Genomic DNA, 21620 nt, shown 5'->3' with positions numbered 1-21620 from the left:
GTTTGAAGCCAGCAGAAATAATGCCTTGTCTCCCAGGATGCTCTGCGAGGAGAATTCTGGATATCTAAGCAGCCTAGGCTAAACATCACTGGGAAGGAGGGGCTATGCATCAATATACAGCAATTTATAGATAGGGAGTGTTTGATGCTGAAACCAGGGTAAATTATTAATGAAAAATTGGGTATCCTAAATAAAGTACTACAGTCTACTATATGTCACTACCCTTCCTCTTTCACTAAATTTTTCCAACCTGCTCACTGTACACTGCTTTCTGCTAACTTTCTAGTATGTTCGTTTCTGTGACTGTTCATTAGCTTATTTATGGGGTATTAGCCAAAGAGTAAGGCCTAGTGCACACCGGAGCGTTTCCGCTGCGGTTTGCGATCTGCTTGCGGGTGCGGATCCGCTAGGGTAATGTATTTCAATGGGCTGGTGCACACCAGAGCGGGAGGCGTTTTGCAGAAACGCATACTCCCGGGCTGCTGCAGATTTTGGATTGCGGATGCGTTTCTGCCTCAATGTTAAGTATAGGAAAACCGCAAACCGCTCTGAAAAACGCCACTTCAGAGCGGTTTGCCAGGCGTTTTTTGTTACAGTAGCTGTTCAGTAACAACTTTACTGTAACAATACATGAAATCTACTACACCAAAAACGCTTCACAAAACCGCAAAACGCTAGCTGAAACGCTGCAGGAAAAGAAGAAAAAGCGTTTCAAAATCTGCTAGCATTTTGCGGATCTGCTAGCGGTTTTTGGTGTGCACCAGGCCTAAGAGGGGACCTGATGCCAGTAGGGTGCATGACTTCTTATTCTTCTGATACAGGGTTCTACAGCCCATGGTGCTACCCAGTTAGACACTGTTCTCCCCCATACAGAATACTGGAGGAGCAAATACTTCTTTCTCCAGCCTCGGGTCCAGTCTGGTCTCTTCAGAGCAGCCACATTCTGGCATTTAACTCAATTCTAGTCTTTACATGTCTCATATGACCTGTGAAAAGACTTGGGAGCAGCAGGGCAAATCTGAGTAAGAGTATGTGGCTGCTCCAAAGTGAAGGATAGACAGGATCCAACACTGGAGGAAGAAATATTCTTACACAACTGTTGCACTACTTTGCATGGGGTAGATAGGTATCATATGGTGGCTACGCACGGTGTGGGTGGGGAGTGGGTGTAATGGTTACCCCATCCAACTAAAAATAGCTCAAAGGGCAAATACATGCATGTGTCCATTTTAGAATCTGTTTTTAGATTTGGGTTAAAATAGTGGAAACTTTTTTCACCTTTTTTGGAAAGCTATTTTTAAACAATAAATTTACCATTGCTATTTGCGATTTCCAAAACTACAATAAAGAGCAGGTAGTTTTCAGTATTGTTGTCGCTTCTTTTCAGCTCTTTGTTCATTGTAGCTGCTGTGGTTCTTTCTTTGTTCACCTCTGCTATTATCACTATGAGAGCACCTACATACAGCAATGCGAGGAACTATGATCCTACTGAACTCTACCACATTTCTCCAAAACCAATCCATTTCAAGCAGATTCAATCATTTGCTACCTTTCAGATGCCAAGTTCATTATACCTGCAGTAGATCAAGCAAATTCTGATACCATCAAGCAGCGGTAATCTTTAATATTTGCTTGGAGTCACTTTCAACCAATCTGTACACAGCATTCCAGTTGCACCACATTGTTATGCTTAACTTGGACGAAGACCCAGGCATCTTGTGCATAAAAGAAGACAAGCCCCATCTTCCTCATAAAGTAGTACAGAAAGTAATAACAGCTGGTTGTTGTAATGTGGCAAATTTCCTTTTTTGAAAAAACTAACATGTTTGCTTATTTTTGGGGATTTTTTTTTTCTTTTCAATTTTTTCAGATTTTTCATCCAAAATTTTGTTCTTTAGGACCTGCCAAGCTAAAATCTGCTTATGCTATTTCTCCGAAAAACAAACACATTATTTAATATCAATGTGGGCAACAAAACTTTGCATTTTTTTGCTAGCTCTTTGGTTGTGAGTACCCAAACCAGTGCCAACATGAGCTAAAAAAAAAAAAAGATTAGTAGTAGTAAGCACATGTTCATTATTCATCACATGTCCGTTAGACTGCAACTATTTAAAGGACACACAAAGCGAAAATAAACAAATGAAATAAACAATTGTATCTATCTTCCTTCTCATAAAAATGACTTTTTAAGATATTCCACAGTTTTCTTTTATAATCAAATCTACTTTTTAAGTTTTAACTGTTTTATTTTTTTTGCTGAATGACACATTCATTGAAGTATACCAGAGCTAAAAATCTATGAACTATTGATCCTTTTTATCTCTTTGCGGCTCTCAGAAGCCATTTTCTGCAAGGAAAGTGTTTTATAGTAGGAATGTCTTATCAGTGAGGGTCACACTGTAGTCACTTCCTGTCTGAGTCAGGACTGAGTCAGCCAATTACATACCTGATATTTAACTCTTTCAAGCATAGAAAGAAAAAAAGGAACACAGCATAGTTATTAGTGTGCTAGGTACTGTTCATACCCATGTCTATCTCATCATGTCACACGTCACTTCGGGTATCCAGTAAAGGAATACTATTGATGTATGCATTTATTTTTAAATGCTGTATGTTGTAGCACACATTAGGAAAAGTTAGGAGCAATTTGATTCCTCACACAGCTGTTCCTCTCAGCTGTAAAAATCCTCTGTCAGATTTAGATACAAAATGTATCTTATACTGATGGCTCCCAGAGGGCTAGACCATGTCTCTGCACAGGGGAGTTGCTATCAACTCCTCAGTTTATAGTTTAATTATCACCTTGCTGAAAGAATCTTATTGATATGGTGGTAAGGGGTTAAAGATTCTAGCAATGTGTGTTTAGTATCTTTACTTCTCTTGACTGATAAAAATACTAATAATGCTAATTGTAAACAGTGGTCTGCCCCTCTCAGCAGCTTATAAAGTGGATGCAGCCTGGAGTGAATCATCACAAGCAGGCAGCCAGGCAACCAGTCTGAGTGTAAACACAGACTAGTGTTATAGCTAGTTATATTCCAGCAATATTACAGCTCATTTTAGTTACCTGTTACCACCTCAGATCAGCCTGTTTCTCCTCATGTCTCCTGCATGCTGTGAGTGACACAGTGAAATATATTTGTGACCTGTGTGAGAGATGAATTTTTAAGCAGGGATAGAGGGAGAGAGACCTGGGTGAATAAATAAAGTGCCCCTAGCACTAGTGGTAATGTGTACACTAATATAGAGTATTAAAAAAAATTTTTTCAATCGATAGTATACCTTTAAGCAAATTCGGTACTTATCCGTTAGCCGGGCGCATCCGGCAGGTGGCGCTGTTGTATCGAATTTCAATGCGCTGGGTTGTATCTAATTCCATTCATACTTAGTTAATGTAGTACTGTGTGAATGGAAGCGCTGCAGGTGGCGCTAATTACATTGATACGTTGATAACAATACAGTGTTAATGGCAAGGAATACATTGTATTTGAAGTGGCCGGCACTGGCACTTAATGGAATTCAAATGAAGGCGGCGGCAATGTAACAGATGAAGCCGCCGCCTTCGTCTGTTCTTCTTCTCCCCCTTTGCCCTCTCTCAACTATACAACCCTGCCAGCTGGGGGGGGGGGGGGGGGCACGCCTGTCCCCCCCACAGTCGTTCGTCGCAAGGAAACAAGCAGGATTCCCTGCCGCGACGAACAACTCTGGGGGGAGACGCATGTCCCCGCAGGCTGCCAGCATTGTAGAAGCGAGAGGAGGGCAAAGGGGGAGAAGAAGAAGAAGAACAGACGAAGGCGGCGGTTTCATCTGTTACATTGCCGCCGCCTTCATTTGAATTCCATGTAAAAGTGCCAGCCACTTCAAATACATGGGAATGTACGGCCCATATTCAAAAGGAAACTTAATGTTAATACGTACACAATAAACCACACCATTTTAATGGATCAAAATAGGCCGAGGCCAGCTTTATTGGGGCTTAGTAAATAATTTGTTTGTTTGTTTTTTTCTTTATTTATTCAAAACTCTTAATGATCAACCAAAACAATTTTGTACACACCGGTACATAACTGGGTGAGATCACCCATAACACATCAGCAAATGAAAAAAGGATAAGCAGATACTGTCCGCTACCGGGCGACATTATCCATTACCATCCGCCTTCTTAGAGGCGACAAGCCCCCAACAAAGTCTCACGTAGCCTTGACAGTTCTAGGGCGGGAGGGTGGGCCGTGCGAGCTGCTTCACAGAATGATAAGGTGAGCAGCTACGCAGCACCGACCTACTTATACCCCCTGCCTCCACCTGATAGGCGGCTGGTAAGCCCACGAATCCTGTTGTCCAATCCGCAGCAGCCTCCAGGCTGCCCGGGTGTAGCTCCACCGCACCTGTAATAAATTAAAAAGGAGAGCCAGCAGAAAGCCCAGCTGCAGTAATTAGCTAAGGGGCCGACATGCCCATGGCTCCACAGTTTATTACTGCGTCACTTTCATGGGAATGTACGGCCCATATTCAAAAGGAAACTTAATGTTAATACGTACACAATAAACCACACCATTTTAATGGATCAAAATAGGCCGAGGCCAGCTTTATTGGGGCTTAGTAAATAATTTGTTTGTTTGTTTTTTTCTTTATTTATTCAAAACTCTTAATGATCAACCAAAACAATTTTGTACACACCGGTACATAACTGGGTGAGATCACCCATAACACATCAGCAAATGAAAAAAGGATAAGCAGATACTGTCCGCTACCGGGCGACATTATCCACCAGCCAGGCAAGCTTCACAAGCCTGGCCCCCCAACCAGCCCGGCCAGTTCGATAGCTGAATGCAAGTTTGAATTTAGAATATCTAGGCCCAACCCTGACAGATGGACCAGGTCTCTTCGGAACAAACCAAACTCCCCACCTTCTAGTTCCATATGGCGAAAAGAAAACCCGCCCACCAAAGGGAGAAATTTGGCTAATGCTCTATTCAAACGTTTCCTAATAGAGTTCAAAAAACGAATATCTGGATGAGAGAGCCATGACAACCTTGGTATAATTTCTGAAAAAATTAATTTGGTATGCGGTAGCTGGACACTCAGGTCCCTTAAATCATTTTTCATCCTATGGAGTAAGTCTAGGGTACGATACTTTCCCACATCATTACCCCCTAAATGAATGACTATAATGTCGGGGACTGGCCAAAAATGCAGTTTTTTATATATCAAGGAGCACAGGCCCTCCCATCTCATGCCTCTAATACCTTGCCACAGGATGTGACAATCATCTCGGTCATAGAACAGATTCTCCGAGTAGGGTCTGCCAGCCGCTCTCTTACGGGCCCAAAATATGTACGAGTGGCCGAGAATCCACACAATAACTTTTCGACCTGTAAAATTAATTAGTATAACATTAACTGAGGTCTAACATAAATCTGGAACCTATTTGATTCCCAACGGCCCACTCTTTTTATGGCATCTTCCGACAAACCAAAACGGGCAGCTTCCGTAGCTGCTCCAATACGGAAGGAGTGGGATGAAAACTTTAAATTTTTTAAACCCAGGATTGCCAAGCACTTTGAAAACACAGCCCTGAATTGAAAACTGGATAGGGGGGACCCATCATTATGGACTAGAAAAGATACTGATTTCGGCCTAAGGGAAGAAAACTGAGAGATAATACCCACTGGGCAACAACTTGAACCCGGGAGGGAGCTAAGCCTTAACCACACACCTCTGCCTTCTTGATCTGTCTTAGAGCGCTGAATAAACAATCTAATTTCCTGATTGCTGACTAAAACATCCTCCTCCCGCAGATTAGCGTGGGCCTGCTTGTTAGGAGCCACCAATTCAGATATGCGCAATGCTCCATAGAATGCTAAACAAAAGGCTGCTTTGAACAGAGCTGACTCAAAAGAGGATACACAAATTCTGTCCAAAGCCGACAGTAAATCTACTAACAATGCAAAGGTTACAGGCCTGCGTTCATCTTGCTTAACACTGCCTTTGCGGAGGCCCTTCAAGAACTGTCTAACAACTGCATATGACGAGCAAGGTGGAGAGTTAGCCAATTTTCTGAAAAAAGAAACGCCTACCAGGGTCCTATTCACCATAGACGGAGAATAGTCTTTTTCAATTAGATAACAAGCAAATGACAATACTAAATCAACAGAGTCGGCCATAGGTGATAACCCATAAGAATCCGAGAAGGCCAACCATTCACTCCAGGAGGCTGAATAAGCCGACCAGGTGCTAGGGGCTACCGATTGTCTCACCATCTCATCAATCAGGACCAAATGACGTTCCATAATTGGGCTGGACAACTCTCTCCCGAATCTGCCGCTCCTGGGGCCAATTCTCGAAAACGCCTCCATTGCTGTCGAGACAGAGAATCAGCAATTGCATTAAAACGACCTGGCAAATACTGAGCCTTCAGCCATATATTATGCCGGAGGCAATGCAATACAATATGCCGTAAAACCTTAACAACTAAATCAGACTTAGCAGATAAGCAATTTATTGAAAACAAAACTCCCTTATTATCAGTCTGAAGTAAAATGCGCTTATTCGCAAAATCTTTTCCCCACAAGACCAGGGAGACCAGAACCGGAAATAATTCCAAGAGGACCACATTTTTTGTAACGCTGTTATCCACCCATGATGCCGGCCAGCTCTCCGCACACCACTTTCCTTGCCAGAATGTGCCAAAGCCATACGAGCCAGCGGCGTCAGTCACAAAATCCATTCCTTCATCCAAAACGAAATCTTCCTGCCACAAAGATCTACCATTATAATGTAGCAGGAACTGGTGCCAAATCAATAAGTCCTCTTTAATTTCTCTATTCAGATACACATGCCAATTCGGCGTTTTACAACCTGAAATAGCTTTCGCCAACCGGCGTGAAAACACACGGCCCATGGGCATTACACGAGAAGCGAATGCCAAATGGCCTAAAACTGACTGAATCTCTCGCACTTTCGCTTTGTGCTTGCCTAACAGGTTATTAATGCTCTCTTTTAGCGCTACTACTTTAGCCATAGGCAATCTAAATTCCATATTAAGTGTATCTATTGTAATGCCTAGAAACTCTAAAGACGTGCTGGGAAGCACCGTCTTTTCGTCTGCTAGCGGAACTCCAAATTCTACCATTGTGTCACAAAATACCTCTAGCAACTCTTGACAACTCTCACGATCAGAGGAAACCAACAAAAAATCATCAAGATAATGTACTATTGAACCTGCCTGTGACCGCTCCAACACTGCCCATTCAAGAAAAGACGCAAATGACTCAAAATATAGACATGATAAGGAGCACCCCATGGGCAGGCAGCGATCAAAATAAAAGTAGCCATCAAAGAAAAAACCTAGAGAATTAAATGCTTCCGGACTAATAGGTAGCAGCCGGAATGCTGATTTAACATCAGATTTTGCCAACAGAGCACCCTTGCCGAAGGAGCGAATCACGGATAATGTCTGATCAAAAGTAACATAAGTCACCGATACAAGTGAGCTATCAATACTGTCATTGAGAGAAAGACCTTTTGGGAATGACAAATGGTGAATTAATCTAAATTCATTTTCAGCCTTTTTTGGGACTACCCCCAAAGGCGATACCCTGAAATTTTTGAAAGGAGGGCTCGCAAAAGGGCCACTTACCCTTCCAGCTTGTAACTCTTTTATAATTTTTTTCCATGTTATTTGTGGGTATTGAATAACAGATTTTAAATTAGGGGATATTACGCAACCTAAACCATCAAACTGCGGTAATGGGAAACCATTGGCAAAACCCTCAATGATTAGATCCCTGATCGCTTTGTTTGGATACCGGCTTAGCATTGGTAACATACTTTGAAGCTTCACCGGAGTCAGTGCTTTTGAGAAATAAATCTTTTGTGCTACTCTGAGCTTGCATACCCACTCGTTTAAAACAACAAGTTACCGGGTGGATGCCACCGCAGAAGTTGCACTCATGCTTATACTTACAATTTTGCAAGAATTTGCATTGCCCTTCATTATAAGCATAACATAAACCTTTTTTTATTGTTGAAGGGGACATTTGCGTAACAGAAGTCTGCCTTTGGGCCTGGGACCGCTGTGGTAACATCAGTCCCAACCACAGACCCACATCCTTATTACCCCAGGATAAAGAGGGGTAAACAGCCAGTTTCTGACGGAGGGCCTCATCATAATTGAACCAGGTCATTCCGCCGTACTTCCTGTATGCTTCCTCTACCGTGTCTAAATGCTGAAAGAGGCCAGTACAAAGTTCTGGTCTCCTTTCTCCAAGGACGCCTGCCAAGATGCAGAACGATTGCAACCAATTACTGAAGGATCTAACAATCGGACGTCTTCTTTCATCCTCCCCCTCCTTCTTTTCTTTTATCACAAATTCTTTATTATGGGGGAGGAGCGACAGTATATCAACATATTCTTGTCTCCAAATTTTTTCTTTTACTGACATAGGGAGGTGAAAACCCAAAGGGGACAAGACACATGGTAATACTTCCTTATAACAAGTCTCTGCCACCCCCGGTCTTATAACCGGAGGGGGCACTACAGGTGATGAAGATACAGGCATACTTGGGGTTGTCATAGGTGCAGAAACAACATTCTGCCTTGACACCACAGGTATTGAATCAGGAGCTGAGGGAGATTGTGCAATTGAAACAGCAGGTACAGCATTAACATTCTGCCATACAGCTATAGGTGATGACACAGATTCACTACTCTCTCTCCCTTCCCTCCCCCTACCAGGAAGCTTGCTAACCACATTAGCTAAAGATTCAACAATTAAAGAAAGCCTGTTAATGCTTGACATGACATTTGCATTTGTACAGTGCTCACCAAGTGCAGGGCTGGAACGGCTCCCGGCTGGCTCCCCACTGCTCGGACCGGCCTGAGGTGATAAATCCCTTGCAGGGGGTGCAGAGGAACTTCCTCCCTGCTGGATATGAGAAACTGTTCTCTCCGCAGCACGACTGCTGCGAGATTTCCTTGGCTGAGATGCAGGGGAGTATGGCTTCTTTGAACCCTTAGAGCGTTTGCTGAAGCCTCCTCCCCCCGCACTGGTTGATGGGCGGCTGGAATAGTAATCCTCCAGGGGCTGTGGATCCTCCCTTCCATCCTCTCTGCCGAGTGGAGGTGGTGCCTTCCTCTTGCCAGCCCGCCCACTCCTCAGGGACCTTCCTTCTCCTTCTACAGCCAGGATGCCATCCTCCTGGGGGTGCGACACAGGCTGGGACTCCACTGTACACTCCACCTCAACAACAGGCGGAGCTGCGACCGGGAATTCCCCGACAGGCTGCTCAGACACTAACGGACCTTCCTCTGCCTGCCACACAGGAGTGAGCAGGTCGCGCAGCCAGGCTTCTCCATCCTCCTCACGAGCTCTCCTAACGACAGCCTGCACAAAAGCTTCCATCTTCCTGCACGCCGTGCGAGCTGCTTCACAGAATGATAAGGTGAGCAGCTACGCAGCACCGACCTACTTATACCCCCTGCCTCCACCTGATAGGCGGCTGGTAAGCCCACGAATCCTGTTGTCCAATCCGCAGCAGCCTCCAGGCTGCCCGGGTGTAGCTCCACCGCACCTGTAATAAATTAAAAAGGAGAGCCAGCAGAAAGCCCAGCTGCAGTAATTAGCTAAGGGGCCGACATGCCCATGGCTCCACAGTTTATTACTGCGTCACTTTCAATGTATTCCTTGCCATTATCACTATTGTTATCAACGTATCAATGTAATTAGCGCCACCTGCGGCGCTTCCATTCACACAGTACTACGTTGAAGTATGAATGGAATTAGATACAACCCAGCGCATCGAAATTCGCTACAACAGCGCCACCTGCCGGATGCGCCCGGCTAACGGATAAGTACCGCAAATTCTTGTCAAAGGTATGTATATAGACACCTAAATGCACAGAAGAAATACTGGTAGTGTGATATGTTTTACCTGCCATAAAATCTTTCGTTTGATCCATCTGGTATTCCAAGAGCAGGACTATCTCAATAACTTAACTTTTGTTCACTGCTGTTAAAGTACTACTGATGCAACACTGAAAAAAAAACTATGTAGAGGGAAGTATTTGCATCCTATAGAGCAGGGCTTCCCAACCCTGCCCTCAAGTACCACCTGCAGTACTTATTTTGCAGAAAATTACAAACATTCACAGGTGAGGTAATTAGTAACCCAGCAGAGCTGATTAACTACCTCTGTGGATTTCCACAAAACATGCACTGTTGGTGGTTCTTAAAGAGGAACTTCAGCCTAAACAAACATACTGTCATTAAGTTACATTAGTTATGTTAATTAGAATAGATAGGTAATATAATATCTTACCCACCCCATTTTAAAAGAACAGGCAAATGTTTGTGATTCATGGGGGCTGCCCTCTTTGTCATGGGGGCAGTCATCTTTTTGGTTGAAAGGAGGTGACAGGGAGCAGGAGACACAGTTCCAACTGTCCTGTGTCCTGATTACCCCTCCCAGCTGCACACACTAGGCTTCAAATGTCAAATTCAAAATGTAAAAAAAAAAATGCACCAAAACAGCAGAACGAGAACAACAACATCAGAAATCCCATCATGCTTTGCACAGCATCAGGGGAAAAATGCCCGGGCAGTTTTTTTCTGTGCAGCTAAAAATGAGGCTTGTATAAGAGAACAAAGTTCTGATGCTGTGAAACAGTTAAAGAAACACCAGGCCTTTCCAGTGCCGCTGAGTCAATTTTTAGTCGGGATGTTCACTTTAAGGACAGGGTTGGGAAGCACTGCTAGAGTGCATTCCTGGTCCTCTCTCCATGCCCTCTGTCCACCGCTGTCCCCCCATTGAAGTTATTTAATCAACTGGTTGAATACTGGTTGATCAACTGTTTGAATACAACTGCAGAAGTCCTCATGAAGGCTTCAGAAGAACTGGAGTCCCCTAGTAATTCCGTAAAAAAGCAGGTCCATGCTGCGCATGTGCAAGTCTGGTCTTGCACATGCACAGTAGAAATGCGTCCCTCTTCGGAAGCACTCAGAGATGCAAGTGCTTCCGAAGCCTTCTGAAGAGTCCCAAAGGCACAAAATTTCAGCGGGAGACAGTGGTGGACCGAAAGCACGGAGAGAGGACTGGGTAGGCTCTGGGATCCAGAGTCTCCCCACTACATAGGTCAGTACATAAGCTTTTTTAGCTTTGCTTCAGATGTACTTTAAAGGGGCCCATACACCTAACGATTTTCCCGCCGATATACGGCCGATTCGATCACAGTGATCTAATCGGCTGTGAAATCACCGCGCACACCACTGACAGAATGATCGATTTCCATCCGAAATCGATTGTTCCCGTCGATTCCCGTCGATCCGTCCGTCCGGAAGATTTCTCTCGATCGCCGGCGGGTCGGGAGTGCGTCGTTAGCGGCGTTCGAATGCCCATCGACCGACGCAATACAGCGGGTATGCATTACCTGTTCCGGCCGGCGCGAGTCCCCTGGTCCTCGCGCTGGCTTCCGGACCGGCTGCAGCTACACAGAACTTCCTGTCCTGGCAGGAAGTTTAAACAGTAGAGCGCCCTCTACTGTTTAAACTTACCCTGGACAGGAAGACTGCAGGAACAGTCTGGAGCCCGGAGCAGAGAAGAAGACAGGCTGAAATCGATTCACAATCTGTTTGCAGTAAGGTGGCCATACGATCCCTCTCTGATCAGATTCGATCAGAGAGGGATCTGTCTGTTGGTCGAATCTGATGGAAAATCGACCAGTGTACCTTAAAGAGAACCCGAGGTGGGATTTTATTATGCTAGTGGGGCACAGAGGCTGGTTGTGCACACTATCACCAGCCTCTGTTGCCCCATGGTGTGCCTCAAAGACCCCCCCTGCGCGCCGTTATACCCCCGCAGTGCTGGCGACAATGTTTACCTAAGCGCTGTCTGTCAGCGCCGTTCCCCGCCTCCTCCTTATCGGCGCTACCCACCTGTGTCCCTTCCCTCCTGTTGATTGGAGGGAAGTGACGCGGCAGGTAGCGCCGATACGGAGGAGGCGGGGGAGCGTGTGACAGGCAGCTCCATCCCCCCTCAGCCTCACAAACTGCATCAGACAAGCTGAAACTGAGAGCAGAGAGTGAAAAGTAAACATAGCGCGCAGAGCCTGCAGGGGGCGTGCATAACTTGTATTCATTACAACAGACGCAGCCCATTCCTCTCTGGGTTGACAAAGCTTGACAAAGAAAAGAAGATTAGATATATTACAGAGACAGTGCAACTAGAAAAGGCTGCAGTAATCCAAACCACATTAGAACAGGTATAGGAACTTGTAGGATAGAAGAAACAAGGCTGAAATGTTGTTACAGAGTCTCTTTAAAGAACAACTATCAAAGAAACCCCACATACCTATAGAGCTTTTAGCCAGCAACACTAAAATTCTTTTCAGCGGTCTCTCAGCACAGCCTGTGTGAAAAAAAGTTGTGTTTACCGGCTGTTTTGTAACAATTTTGTGTTGGCATGGGGGGGTTGAGGCAGAGCTGAACTGTAACTTGGCTGTAAACTTTTTACTTTACATTGCATGGCAGAGAGAGAGAGAGACACACAGACAGGAACACAGAGCTAAAGTTGATGATTATTTACACACATGTGAAGTTATATTTCTGCTTTCTATAATTCTGAACAGGTTCCAGTCACAGTATTGGAGCCAGTGAAGATTGTTTCTGTATGCTGGATGTGCTGGGTACAGTCCTCCATGTTCTCTATAAATGTCATATTTTCTTCATATAAAACATGAAAAAAGCCTTTGTATTGCTATTGGCTAGTAATTACTGGAAATATATGTGGCACTTAGAATTTTAGTTAACTTTGAGATTTGTCCTTTAATAGAAGTATATTGAATATCCCAGTGTAAGTGCCAAAGAGGATCACAAAGACCCAGTAGGCGTGCATGCACCTATTTATGACTGCTTTTGCTTAGTTTGTTAGAAGATATAGTTTCTGCATTTAATAAGAAACACACTACAAAAAAAATAAAGGTAAATATGAAAAAAAAATAAACTTTAACTTATTATATGCATGTTTTTCTTAACAAATCTTGTAAAGGTATTACATGGCGAATAAAAACACAAGTGGATTGATTCACAAAACATATCTTATGAGGTTTTTCTCCTTATTTTTAACATTATTCACAAAATAATTTTTCAGCACGTTCCAAGCAAACAAAATCACTCAGAAAAGTTGTTCTTGATTAGATTAATTTCCATGTTACTTTTCTTGCCCTAGTTTTAGTTATTTGTACTTGTTTGGCGCTTAAAAGGGTTTAAAAAGATTAGGTGAAAAACAATTAAGGAGAGAAAACTCATGAGAAAAGTTTTGTGAATCAACCCAAGGTGAGGAAATATCATTCAAAGCCCCAATCAGTCAAGGCTACTCTTTTCCTGATGTCTACAATGTGTGTCAAGAACATCTAGACTTGTATAGCAGGGCTGTAATTAACTCTGTAACACAGGCAACAGCAATCCACAACCCATAACCAGTGCAATAATTTAACCCTACCCTAATTCTAGCCTTCTGACAACCATTTATGAAATGGATGCATAAAACACAATTTACTGAGCCCACATGTATTTCTGCCAAGATGTTTGCACAAAAAAGTCCAGCTCCGTGGAGCATGCAGTGTTTCATGGATCTCGAGATGCTCATAAAAAGGAGTAAAAGTACTTGCAGGTACTATTAGAGCTTGCAGTACATTTTCCCTTTCACTTTGCTGACAGGTTACCTTTAGGCTAATTTCACACCAGGACGTTGCGTTAGAGGGGGCGTTAAGGTCGCATAACGTCTCCCTAACGGAACGCCTGGTGGTGCTGGATCTGGACGTAAGAGTTAGCCGCGTTGTGCAGCTCACTCTGGCGTCAGTGATGCCGTGATGCGCACTCTTGTGCGCATGCGGCATCACGTGGTCCCGCCGGCCAATCGCCGCACAGAGCGGCCGCTCCAGGAAGTAAACACTGCACGTCACAACGTGCAGTGCATATTAATTAGCCATGTGCCTGGCCGCTCTCCGCTCCTCCACAAGATTACTGAGCATGTGCAAGCAGTCTAACGCGGCTCAGCCGCGTCTAAAGTACTGCATGCAGTACGTTGTCTTGTGACGCAGCGTTACAATGTAACGCAACGTGGGCACTGTGAACAGCCCCATTGATTTTTCATTACTGTGCGGTGGGCTGCGTTACAGGCTGCTCTAACGTGCGCCTGTAACGTCCCACTGTGAAACCAGCCTTATAGACTACTTTAATGAGGACTTTTTTCTTTATATTGGCCCATGGGCTCATATTCCACATGCGGTCTCCTTGCCAAGTATGGTTTACTCATGTTCTCACCACAGTTAACCACAGGATTCACATAACTGTCTACCGAGTTCAAAATGCTTGCCACCCCTGGAAGGAGTGGTACAATTGGTTTGTACTTAGTAGAGGGGCTACTACTTGTTACCACCAGGCCTTTGCAATACCCCTAAAGGTGGCCACACACGATACAATAAAATGATCCAATTTTAAAGTAATTCGATAAAAACGATCGCATCTCTTGAAAAAATCGAAAGCTTTTTTTTTCATACGACTGAAAAATCCGATCGGATTTCCCGTTTTTCTCGATTTAAATCGATCCGGAATGCCAGATATTTCTCTTCAATTTCTACTAAAGATTGTATGGTGTGTGTTGGATTGTTAATTTATTCATATACACACCCTAGCAATTTTCTCTGAGTTTCCAATCTTTCCAATCAATTTTTATCATAATTGAGGAAAAAATTAAACATAGGTGTGTGGTACAGTGGTCCTATTTTTGAAATGTTACAATCAGTCAGAAAAATTGTTTGCAATTCTTAAATTGAACAGATATTTAAAAAATTGTATGGTGTGTGGCCACCTTTAGACTAACGCCTGTCAAGGACAGGAGGCTAGAGTAAAAAGCAGAGTACTTCCAGGAAAGTTCCTATATGCAGTATTATACCTGGCAGCAAGTGATAGTTCTTCAGCTAATAATAGAGCCAGGAAAATAAGATGCTGGAACTTTCTTCTGAATGGGCCTTTTTCTCCTCTAGGTAATCGGATTGCAGGTAATGTTAGAAAAATGGAAGTTACCTTAAGGTGCCATCTAATGATTCTACAATCTTACCACTTATATGGAGCATGAGGAACTACCTAAAATATCCATTAAAATTATATTCACTCAGTTTACCCTTCTGCTACATACAGTGCATTTGGTAATATTGTACAATCAAGATTGCATCAATAACAACAAAAAATGTTTTTAAAGCGCTTTTCTCCCGTTGGACCCAAAGAGCATAAGCTTGTTTAGGATCATTGCATAGTGATGTGTTACAGGAAAAAAGTTATGTGATCATAAATGCCAGACTAAACAGGTGGCTTTTCAGCTTTGATTTAATTTAAACAGGGTTGGAGCTGTCTTGATTGGGTGTGGCAAGGTGTTCCAAAGAGTAGGTGCAGCATTAAAGAAAGGCTTTGGCTACTAAGGATTTTAGTTGGACTCTGGAGATGGTTAAGTTAGTAGATATTCATCTGAGGCTGTGGTAGGTGTGGTACAGTTGCAATAATCCTTCAGGTACCGTTAGTGGACACCTGTAGACAGATCAGGTATTTAAAGGAAGTAAAATCTACTTTGGATAGTGTACTTGTTAAAGACCCCACGTTTGATACAAGAGACCAGAGTTTGAATCCTGGCTTAGGCCTGTTGCCTATTCAATAAGGAGTTATTGGGCAAGACTCACTAACACTGAAGGGTAGCCTGCTGAGCGCGTGCTTGGTGGCTGCAGCTCTCAAGCACTTTGAGTCTGACAGGAGAAAAGTGCTATACAAATGTTAGTTTTATTATCAGTAATTTAGAGCACTAACAGGGATAGTCTTCAATAGCAGGGATAGTTTTCCAACCATATAGTTAGGGCAGCTTTTAGCTCTTGGTTTCTCTGTTCATGTAGGACAACAGTTGTACTTTCAGTCTACAGTCTGAATTAAAGAGGCTGACTTTCATGAACGTTGTTTTGTTTCACTGAGTTTGGATTAAGTAGTTGTTTTCCAACCGTATCGTTAGGGGAAGCCTAAACAAACATACTGTCATTAAGTTACATTAGTTATGTTAATTAGAATAGATAGGTAATATAATCTTTTGCTAACCCTGTTTTAAAACAAAAGGCAAATGTTTGTGATTCCTGGGGGCTGCCATCTTTGTCATGGGGCAGCCATCTTTTTGGTTGAAAGGAGGTGACAGGGAGCAGGAGACACAGTTCCAACTGTCCTGTGTCCTGATAACCCCTCCCAGCTGCATGCGCTAGGCTTCAAATGTCAAATTCAAAATGTAAGAAAAAAAAATTGCACCAAAACAGCAGAAGGAGAGCAACAACACCAGAAATCCCATCATGCTTTGCAGAGCATCAGGGGAAAAATGCCCGGGCAGTTTTCTTCTGTGCAGCTAAAAATGAGGCTTGTATAAGAGAAACAAAGTTCTGATGCTGTGAAACTGTTAAAGAAACGCCAGGCCTTTTCAGTGCTGCAGAGTCGACTTTTTAGTCTGGAGGTTCACTTTAAGGGCGAAAGTTGTATTTTCAGTCCACATTCTGAATTATAGAGGCTTACTTTCATGAACGTTGTTTTGTTTTACTGAGTTTGGACAACCGGTAAGTAGTTGTTTTCCAACCATATAGTTAGGGCAGCTTTTAGCTCTTGGTTTCTCTGTTTGTTTATGTAGGACAAAAGTTGTACTTGCAGTCCACAGTCTGAATTATAGTCTGAATTATAAAGGCTTACTTTCATGAACGTTGTTTTGTTTTACTGAGTTTGGATGAAGTAGTTTGATAACAGGCTGATTCCAAGCCTTTATTACATTAAATATTAGTGATTAAGTTCTTGAGACAGGAGATACATAATATACTGTCTCGTGTCCTTTCTTCTTCTCAAGCAGACCATTGTCAGAGGCGCCCACAAAGGGTTTGATACAATGTGCAGCTCTTTGTTTGCAACCCAGACATTATATGGAGTTATTAGGGAGAGATTTTCTCAGTATGGAAATGTTCTCTTATATAACAACTGTTAGTGAAACTCATTGTTCAGGGCTTACCTGTACAATGATACGAGGGAACAGCAGCTAGTGATGACACTTCTCAGAAGAGCTGTCCAAACTTTCATTGCTTATTGCTTTCACTAATCCCATTCTTGGATTACTCTTGCTTCATTCCTTATATCTGTTGATCTTATTATACAGAGCAGTTGCAGTGATCCGAGTACATATTAAACATCCAGTGCCCTGATTAAAACTTGGTACACAAATGTGCAGGGGTGCATACTGATGGTGCCTTAATCGGTAGCCATGGCCACAGGATTCTGGCTATTTCTTGTTTTTCTTCCCTTTTCCCTACCAATTCACCTTGTTTTCCCCCCTGAAGGTGTGTAGTGTGGTCTGGTGTAGCCTGGGATGCTGGTGCGGGTTGTGGAGAGTCCAGGACCTGGAGTTTTTGTCCACCTTGCCGCTGCCTAGGTCTTTATGTGCAGATACAGGGCTTTAGGAGTCCACCACTACTACGCAGGAGGTCAGGGCTCCACTGAGGTAGGAAGACACTACGCTGATTGGGAAACCTTTGGCCTCCCTGGATGCTGGCTCCATCTATCAATCGGCTGTTGCTCCTCCACCGGAGCTGGGACACCTTTAGTTCAGCCCCTCCATGATGTCAGCCACTAAAACGGAAGTAAGGGCCATTGCAGCCGGATGCTTCTTTGACAGCCAGATTATTTTGACCAGCCTTGCTGAATGCTGCCCAGGAGTCGGGACCCACCACAGTAATGAACACTACTGCACCTTTTGAACTGGAACACCTTGGCCAGCACTGACAGATGCCAGATGTCAGCAAATCAGGATTCTCAGCAGCGTCAGCCATCACCGCAGGTTGCTATTATGAAGAACTGGGTCATCACTGCTGAACCTTCACCTCCCTCTGCCCCCTCTCCTTATGGATGACAGATGATTGCCAAGTGCTACTGGTGGCGCCGTAGTATGGCAGCCTCGGCTCTTAGCTTTCGGACATTATCCCTCCCATCCTTCCAGAACCTGTATGAGCCAAAACCAATTCCGGGTACAACCCCCTGTTTGTTTGTACTTGGCAAAATAAATGATTTTGATTCTGAGAAGTGAATGTGCCATCCAACATACATTTCCATTACCTTGTTTTGAGTTTTGTTTGGCAGAAAGTTTGACTATAAATTAGGACAATGTTGAAAAACTGGGGGTCCTTGTCAGCTGCTGCCTTTCCCTCCTCATCTTTCACCTTCATATTCTGCTCAAAACCCTATATGCTCTTTGTTTTTGTGACACCTCCTCCTCTTAAAGTTATCTCTTCTCATATTTATCCAACTGCTTATTGCAGACTTCCTTTAGTGGTGACTCTTGGCCACCCACTTATCTCCCTGCTGGCGTTTCCCATGTCCCTGTCTTTGCCCTTGCCCTCTTCTCAATATTTACGCCTCCTCCTTAGCAAACTATTTTTTTCTTTTGGTCTACAGTATACAATATTGTGCATTGTACATTTAAAGTAAATATGAAGTGAAAGTAAACTTGTGAGATAATGTATTGTATGTGTATTACGGGTGATCAATAAAACATTAGCAGTAAAGAAAAGTCTTATTTTTTCTCAGTTTTATATCTTTATTTTTAAGATTGCATTAGACTTTCACAGTTGAAGTTTAGAATCCATATTCTGCCTTTTTAGCTGAAGCAGAAGTAATGACCCATAGAACCTTCCTGCACTAAGAGCTAGTTCACAGTGCATCTGTTGCAGTGCAGAATAATTATGTCTGTCAACTCACTGCCTATACACTTCTATGGGTTTTATTTTAACTCACTGTCTGTAGGCTTTCAATTAATTTCTATGTCCAGTCTCCATTGCAGTTCAAACACATTTTAATGTGTGGATTATGTAACACACCACCGTAAATCCAGCCTAAAACTTTATTATATAAAAAAAAAAAAAAACTTTATTATATATCTTCTCCCTGACAGATAACATGCTTTCGGCTTCTTTTTACTTTTCAGGAAGCTGGACTGAATTCGACAAGCTATTTGACAAGCCTAGACAAGCTCATTTTTATAGATAACAATTCAAGTTTTTTTTTAACACTTGCTGGACTTGAAAACAGAAAGGGACTTTAGATAATGTCTTAGTAGGGCTAGTACTATATGTGTACATGTTTATTTCATCATGCCACATAACATTTCAGGAACACTTTTTAATATGTTTCTTGTGCAACCCTATTAAATTGTGCAAGTTTTGCGAAAAATGTTATCTCCCCCATTTTTTTTCTGTGCGCAGGGGATCTTTAAATAACTGAAAAAAATAATGTGTATGCTGTTAATCTTTGCTCAGACTTTACAGGTCTTAGTCAATCACTTTTGTCTAACTACTGTTTGTAAATGTTTGATATCTTTCAGGATGTTACTACATGGCTTCCTGTGTGAATTAACTGAGAAAAACAAGCATCCTTCTGTGAAATTAAAGCATTTCCGGTCAATATGCATCTTACTGTACATATTAGTAACCCCAGCATCAGGTAAGTCATCCAGAAAGCATAAGCCAAAAGAAAGTCATAGTTTTGCTACATTTAATAGGGAAAGAGCCATGATGAGATGGAAAATGACATAATACTTACAAACCAATCAGATTTTATTTTGCAGGAAATTAAAAAGGGTCAGGATGTCTTGTTTTGGACAGCAGCATCATGTAAGCATTATAAAACTAGCCTTGTAAATGAGATCTGATGGATGCTGCCTGTAGCCACTAGTTAGTTATTACGGTCTGTGCTGCTCTCTGTAATTATTGCTGTGAAAAAACTAAGAGGATTTGATCATGTTCCCTTCTGCAGTCAGTTGCGCTTGATGCACCATGATTAGCGGGAACTTGTATGGCTGACAGAACCCTATTAAGCTGCAAACTGGTGGTGTATCTTGGTATTTCAATAAGCCAAGCGTTATTCCCACTGTGCTCTGATATACATTGCTACTGGGCAGCTTATTCGGGTCCAGTGAACACCACAAAAGGCTTCCACTTATGCTGAATCAAGAAAGTATGAGTGTTTTTTGGGTGCCTGTGGAAACTTGACCATAAATGACCTATCAATAAAGACATTACAGCATTTATGTTATCACACTGACATTTCGGTAGAAAAGGATGGATCCCCATAGTTTCTACGAAGGAAAAAAATCCACTAGATCCAGTAGGTTCTGAATCTGTCAGTTTATGTCTAACTTAAAGGAAACATGAGATGAAGAACACCTCAGGTTTCATACTTACCTCTTGGGGCTTCCTCCAGCCCCTTGTAGTCTGTCAAGTCCCTCAGATATAAAACCTGAGGTGTTCACCTCAGGTACACTTTGCAGTGTACCTGAATTTTGAATGTCTTTTCTTTAAATCATAGGTTTTTATATATTTTTCTATGAAGCATGATTAGAAACATACTTATACTTTGTCTCTGTAAAGTCCCATTCCTCAGATATTCACACTTCCTGCTTATTGGCTGGCTGCAAGACTTACAAGAAACATAAATAAAAGTATTTGTAGATTTTACACTGAAGCATGATTGGGCTCATACCATTACTTTGTCATTGTAAACTCACATTCCTCAGATATTCCTATGCCCTGCTTGTAGACCTGCAGCAAACTTCTAGCAGGAGGCAAGAATATGTGAGGAAGGGGATTCAAAAATACAATATAAAGGTAAAGTAGAGTCTTGTTTATCTGGTACAGGAGGGGATTGCCTGAAGCTGGATATGTGTAATTGCAGGTTGCTTATGAAGTCAAGCAACCGGCAATTAAATATAACACTAAGGCCCCGTTCACACTGCACGTGTTTCCAGCCACGTTTTGGAAACGTGTGCGGGGGGCCGACACGCACGACATCAGACAGTGCATAGAGTGCACTGTCTGATGTTCACACTGCATGCGTTCCGGACCTGTGCGGTCCGGGAACACATGCTGCACGCATTTTTTGCAAAAACGCGTGGCTGTCTCATTCACTTTTCAGTGATGGGATCAGCCACGCAACGCACACAAACACGGATGGCGTGCGTTCGCATGCATTGCGTTCCACACGCATGGCCATCTGCGTTTGTAATGTGAACGGGGCCTAACTTCCCCTCCCTGCTGACTAAAGCAGAGTAGTGCACAGCGCTAGTGACTTATGAATCATCCAGGCGCCGGTCTTCTTTTCTCCTTCAGCTACCAGAGGCTTTGCAGTGTCCTTCATGTACAGCTGAAGGAGAGAAGACCAGTGCACGGAGGATTTGTACAGCCCTTCCGTTGCGCATTACTCTGTAAATTTTGGAAGGAGCGCCCCCATTCTCCTCCACCAGACTTGCCAGTAAGTTGAGACTGTCGGATGCCTGAGTTCCAGTTAACTGGGATTCTACTGTTTTCAGCTAATCATATTGCAGAGAAGAACACAAAAGTATATTTTATTAGAAAAATATATTAACAGTTCAGGTACACTTTAGAAAAGTATTTTTGATAGGATGACTGTGGCGCTTGATCACTCCTATAATTGTAGGCTGCAGAGAGATCTATAAGGTTTGCTCAAACCTCATCGATTAGAAACAGGAAAAAATGATCTATCTGCGCCTTA

At 43.0% G+C, this 21620-nt stretch overlaps 1 protein-coding gene across 4 annotated transcripts in view; it reads left to right on the top strand.

Annotated features, from left to right (window-relative positions):
• The window catches only part of ADGRG2 (adhesion G protein-coupled receptor G2), a 234306-nt gene that overhangs the window by 47081 nt on the left and 165605 nt on the right, over positions 1 to 21620 (top strand). For all 4 annotated transcript variants that reach the window (XM_068269980.1, XM_068269981.1, XM_068269979.1 and 1 more), the window contains exon 2: positions 19435 to 19553. In XM_068269980.1, the coding sequence (XP_068126081.1) occupies positions 19436 to 19553 (118 nt within the window). In that variant the 5' untranslated portion in view covers position 19435. The remainder of the gene's footprint in view (positions 1 to 19434; positions 19554 to 21620) is intronic.

The sequence above is a fragment of the Hyperolius riggenbachi genome, chromosome 2 (genome assembly GCF_040937935.1).
Source record: "Hyperolius riggenbachi isolate aHypRig1 chromosome 2, aHypRig1.pri, whole genome shotgun sequence".
NCBI classification, from domain to species: Eukaryota; Metazoa; Chordata; class Amphibia; order Anura; family Hyperoliidae; genus Hyperolius; species Hyperolius riggenbachi.
Note: the sequence above shows the minus strand (reverse complement) of the source record. Positions and strands in the feature narration are given on the sequence as shown.